This window comes from Mus caroli, chromosome 6 (assembly GCF_900094665.2).
Source record: "Mus caroli chromosome 6, CAROLI_EIJ_v1.1, whole genome shotgun sequence".
NCBI lineage: Eukaryota > Metazoa > Chordata > Mammalia > Rodentia > Muridae > Mus > Mus caroli.
The window spans coordinates 64760995-64767067 of NC_034575.1; the positions used below are offsets into that span (position 1 = coordinate 64760995).

The 6073-nt window shown below is 39.6% G+C and overlaps 1 gene segment (V, D, J or C); it reads left to right on the plus strand.

Moving 5' to 3' along the window:
- The first annotated feature begins 1768 nt into the window (after nt 1-1768).
- LOC110295875 lies at nt 1769-2220 on the plus strand. The segment is given in 2 exon segments: nt 1769-1823; nt 1937-2220. Coding segments are annotated over 2 exon segments (339 nt in total).
- Nucleotides 2221-6073: the final 3853 nt, after the last annotated feature.

Here is a 6073-nt window from a genome sequence, read left to right on the forward strand (position 1 = left end):
CTTTATATTTGCACCTATCGATATTAAAGAAGGTGAGGTAAGAATTCAGATCCCAGGTGACCTACAAACTAATGATTCACTTGTTTTAAGTTGAGGGGAACTGATATCCTTCTATTAATATTCACTGAAATTGTCCTGACTGAATCTTACTGAGATCCTGAGACTGTCATGAGAGAACTCAGAAATGTCTTCCAAGTCTTCAAAATTAGAAATACAGATACAGATGTTAGATATCAGCAGAAAGATAGTAGAGAGAAGAGGCATTACTATTAATCCAAACACTGCTTGTGTTGTACTTCTTATGGGGACTGTGCTCTGTGTATTGAAGAAACTGCTTTATAACTAGGTGTTTATTCTCCCACATCACTCTAATCCAGGCCCTGAGAAAATCAGTGAGTTTAGGCACAGGCTGCAACAATCTCTAGCCTTTCATAGATGTTTCTAAAATTCTCCAAGGATTCCATGGTTTCAGGAAATCCTTAGGTTGCTTTGAGCATACAGTGGTGTTGCTGCTTGAATAATGATAATTTCTCTAGTTACTTCTCAAGGACGAAAGTTGAAAATGTCATTTGCAGTACAAAGCAGAATCATGTATCAAGTAGCAGTGTTTTCTGTGACAGTATTCAAGTCTGTACTCACTAGTCACCCCCTTATGCTGAGGAATTTTGGGAAATGTAGGAAATGGTAGGAAAGCAACATATAGAGGATACCAAGCTGAGCAAAAGGTGCACCCATTTATTCTCTAAATATGAAAGTACCTACATCTTCACATGGAGTCATAACTTCAAGTGACACAAGTTGCTCATATCAAGGTGTTATATGTACATATACTGTGTGTTTTCTCTCTTTGAACTGTAGTTAGCCAAGTTAATGCTGTAAAATATTATGTTTTAATTCAGTGAAAATGGTTATGATGAACTTCTCTTTTAATTTCAAGAAATGCCTACTCCAAACACTTCACAGGAGAACACATACTATTTTTTTAAGCCATCAGAATTATTTGAGTGTGTTAAAGATCTAATAGTTTCTTCTCTGTTGTATATTCCCTGACAGTAAGATATTTGTCTTAGTCGGGGTTTCTATTCCTGCACAAACATCATGACCAAGAAGCGAGTTGGGGGAGGAAAGGGTTTATTCAGCTTACAATTCCATATTGCTGCTCATCACCATGAAGTCAGGACAGGAGCTCAAGCAGGTCAGGTAGCAGAAGCTGATGTAGAGGCCATGGAGGGATCTTCCTTACTGGCTTGCCTCCCCTGGCTTGCTCAGCCTGATCTCTTATAGAACCCAGGATTACCAGCCCAGAGATGGTTCCACCCACAAGGACCTTTCTCCCTTGATCACTAATTGAGAAAATGCCTTACAGTTGGATCTCATTGAGGCATTTCCTCAATTGAAGCTCCTTGCTCTGTGATAACCCCAGCTGTGTCAAGTTGACACAAAACTAGCCAGTACAGTATTGTTCTATGTTACCCCAGTATATCTTTGAATTATATTATTCAAAATAGAGAGTACCTACATTAGAAATGTCATGTATAATTTTAATCTTTGAAAAGAAATTTATTCTCTAGAGAAATGCAAGTGGTTTGACATCAGGTGCCTGGGGACACTGGGCTTATGCTAAGTGATGAGATGAGTAAGCCTCACAGCTGTTCCCCATGCTAACAGTTCCCAATGATTTGCATGCTCTCACTGCACAGCTTTGGGGATTTCTTCATATACTAGTCACACATATACTTTGCCAATGTCATTGCAGTCAGAACTCAGCATGGACATGAGGGCTCCTGCTCAATTTCTTGCATTCTTGTTACTCTGGTTTCCAGGTAAAATGAACTTACATGGGAATTTCACTGTGGTTAGTGTTGACTGGCTTTTGTAGAAAATCATCTTTTATAGTGCTTAAGTATATAGATATTCTTTATGTCTCCACTCCTAGGTGCCAGATGTGACATCCAGATGACCCAGTCTCCATCCTCCATGTCTGCATTTTTGGGAGAAACAGTCAGCATCACTTGCCATGCAAGTCAGAGCATTAGCAGTGATTTAAGCTGGTTGCAGCAGAAACCAGGGAAATCTCCTAAGACCCTGATCTCTTATGCAACCAACTTGGAAGATGGGGTCCCATCACGGTTCAGTGGCAGTGGGTCTGGGGCAGATTATTCTCTCACCATCAGCAGCCTGGAGTCTGAAGATTATGCAGACTATTACTGTGTACAGTAGGCTCAGTTTCCTCCCACAGTGATACAAGTCATAACATAAACCCCATGAATGCAGAAGTGAGAGGCTGGGCTGCTGCAACTGTTTTTCCTCGTTAGTCACCCACTCTATATATTTCTCAAATATCACAGGCAAACTTAGTGTATAAAGAAGGAAATATTTGAGAAAATCCATGACTGAAAGCCTGGGTGATTTGCTAGTTAAAGCAATATCATTAGAATGGTGAGAGCTCTGAACTTCATCACAGATAGGGATCAAAGATTCTTTAAAACTATAGAAGAAACCCCTCAAAATAATTACTTTCAGTTTCATAAAAGAAAAATTCTGAAACAAAAGATGTTTAAGGGGGATTCTGTAGAAAGGTGGATATTTAGAAGTTTTTGACTTGTGTCAAGATGGATGACCCATGAGAGTTGAATTCAAAGTAAAAGGGAGAAAGAGTGTGGGAAATCTTGGGAAAGGTTTTAGGAAGGGCTAGAAAGATGGCAAAACAGGCACAGTGGCTATATTACACAGGACTGGGGTTCAGTTCTTAGCATGAATGTGGTGGTTCACCACCATTTTTAACTCCAGTTTTATGGAGTCTTCTGAATTCTTTTCACTTTCCTGGGTGCAGGCATGCACATTGTCATGCATAAATGCAAGTAAAACCACTCATCCATAAAATTAAATCTTAAATCCATAAAAACAATCTTAACTGAGAAAGCAGATTAGCAAGAGGAAGCTCAAAGAGTACAGAGTAGAAAGTGTAAAACAACCTTTGACTCAAGCAAGAGCTCTGTTAGTGGGATATAGTGATGGTTAAACCAGACTACTCTACCATTCCTACCCACAGAAAAAGCTCACAGTGCTTACACACCTTAAGACCAATGATGACATTTAATTTTTTAGTGACTTTTCCTTCTTTGCATGCTGACACTTGAGGAGAAGCCTTAGCCTGTAGACCTAGAAAAAAGAAAACAAATCAGAAAGCCAGAAGCAACCTCCACAGATATACTCATGAATAGTAAGAAAGCTAGATGTGGAGATGCTGAGAAGTAGTGTCAACAGGAGGATCAGGTCATGGATGACACAGAGTTCACCAACATCATGTACCCTGAAAAAAAATTAAATACTATTATGTGAGCATAGTGTAGAGACTAATAGCTCTAGTCCAACGAACTGCTTGGCTTCTACTGCTCCATCCCAGTGGTATGCTGTTTGCAGGAATGTCGGCCCAAGTAAAGAAAATTACTTGATTTCTGAAATATTGTCTTTCTTACATGGTACTGTGCTTTTGGGAAAGATATCAAAGCTTTGAGACCATAAGGCACATTTATAGGTTCACTAAGATACACCATTCCAGTGTAGATCTTGTTTTTCTTTCTGAACTTATACCCCAAATTATTTGGTCTGGTAGGGTATGTGTGTATTATAATGTGGGATGAAATTGTAAACACAGTTCTGTGAGAAAGCAGAATCTTATCTGACCAGAGGTCAGTAATATCTCTACTGATGGAAAGATAAGAGTTTTTAAAAAGTCCACTGCCCCAAACCTGGAAGATTCCAGTTAAAGGACTGGAAAAAATTCACTCCAAGTTTTTGTCACTCAGATTAGGTCAGAGCACAAATCAATTGGTTCTTGGTTAGCCATAAAATAAGGATTATTATAGAAGTTAGTATCGTGCTAAGCAGGTGGGCATTATTGTAACTTGTGAAGTCCACTGGTAACCTAGACATTTGATGACTTGTTGCTTGCATATATTGGAATTTATTGAGACCAAGATTTGATATTAATATCTCCAGTTTCTCTAGAACTTTCTAGGATTGCCAGACCATTAGTGAAGTCAAAATCTTCCTGCCTCTGCTTCCCCATGTAGGAAATTTAGAGAAGCACTATAGAGCTTAGCATTGTATTTTACATGCACATATATAAATGAATACAGTTTTTATATATGTGCATATATTTATCAGGTTATATATAGCCAAAAAATGTAACAAATGAATAAATATGTATATGAATATATTTACAACAACTAGGAGATGTAATCAGCATAAATCTCCATCAACTGATGTATGGCTTATCAAAATGTGGTATATGGACACAATAGAATTATATTCGGCTACATAGAAAACTGAAATGAGGAAACAATGCCTTGAGCTAGAAAATTTATACTGAAGTAAAGATATATTAAGGAAAAGTGATGGTTGATTCTTGTTATTTTTCTTGTTAGTTGTGGAATTATGTTTATGTGGCTATCTTCTTTTGGGGTTGTTAAAAGATTAATTTTGATTTTCTCTTTGAGGTCTCTCTGAGACTGGTCCACACAGGAGGTCACAGACAAGAGAAGTAACAGAGCTTCTTGGACAGGGTTCTTTCGGGCCATCATCCTCAGCCAGGAGGTGGCGCTGATTCTCAGTCCTTTGTGCATATTACCTGCCAGGGGAGAGTTTGCCTCCAGGGAGTGCTGTTACCCCAAGGACTCAGGAGAGAGCTGGTCTCACAGGAATTCTGATAGAGGCTAACCAGACTCATAGGAGGAACAAGCTCAAGCCAGAGGCAGCTAGAATATCAAACACCAGAGATTAACAGATGGTAAAGGCAAACATAAGAATCTTACTAAAAGAAACCCAGATGGTTTGGCATCATCAGAATCCAGAACTACCACCACAATGAGTCCTGAATACCTCAACACATGGGAAAAGCAAGACTTGGATTTAACATCACATCTCATGATGTAGTTAGAGGATATTCCAATTTATGCAAGCAACAAGTCAGCACCTATTTTCTTACTCTGTAAATCCTCTGTGTTTTCTGTAACAGAAATATTTTTACAGGGACAGAAAAGAAACGAGTTAATTTGGATATGCTACCTAAGCAAGTGTGCAAAAGGAAATTAAGACTCTGTTGCCATATAGCTCACCTTCCTGTATTCACTTATGAATGCCCAATTTGCATCTCATGGTCAGAATACCACCTTTATGTGGAATCCTTCATTCTACATACTTCATTCCACTAATTACTTTTAAAATGCTATGCCAAAATACCATATCCAAAACAACCTATAAAAGATATCCTTTTATTTGGCATATTATTTTAGATGAATAGAGTTAACAGAGGCCAGCAAAAGCATGAAAGCAGGAAATATAAGAGCTCACCATTGTTGGAGAGAGAGCACAGGGGAAGGCCCCAGGCTTCTGAAACCTCTAAGTTTATCCCCATGATACTACTCCTTGAAAGCTCAACACTTCTTAATCCTTTCGCTATGTTTCAACTAAAGGGATGACAAATGTGATGGTTTGAATATTCTTGGGCCAGACAGTGGCACCATTTGGAGGTGTGGCCTTGTTGGAATAGGTGTGACCTGGTTGTAATAGGTGTGACACTGAGGGTGTGGGCTTAAGAACCTCACCCTAGTTGTCTGGAAGTCAGTCTTCCACTAGCTGCCTTTGGATGAAGATGTAGAACTCTCAGCTCTGCCTGTGCCGTGCCTGCCTGGATACTGCCATGCTCCCACCTTGATGATAATGGACTGAACCTCTGAACCTGTAAGCCAGCCCCAAGTAAATGTTGTTTTTATAAGATTTGCCTTGGTCATGGTATCTGTTCACAGCAGAAAACCCTGACTAATACAGAAGTTGATACCTACCAGGAGTGGGGGATTGCTATGATAGGCCTGACCATGTTTTCATTTGAAAGAATATGGATTTTGGGAGTTTGGATTTGGAATGCAGTGGGATGCTTTAAATGGGGCTCCCTATTAGGAATATGGAAGATGCCGGGCGTGGTGGCGCACGCCTTTAATCCCAGCACTTGGGAGGCAGAGGCAGGTGGATTTCTGAGTTCGAGGCCAGCCTGGTCTACAAAGTGAGTGCC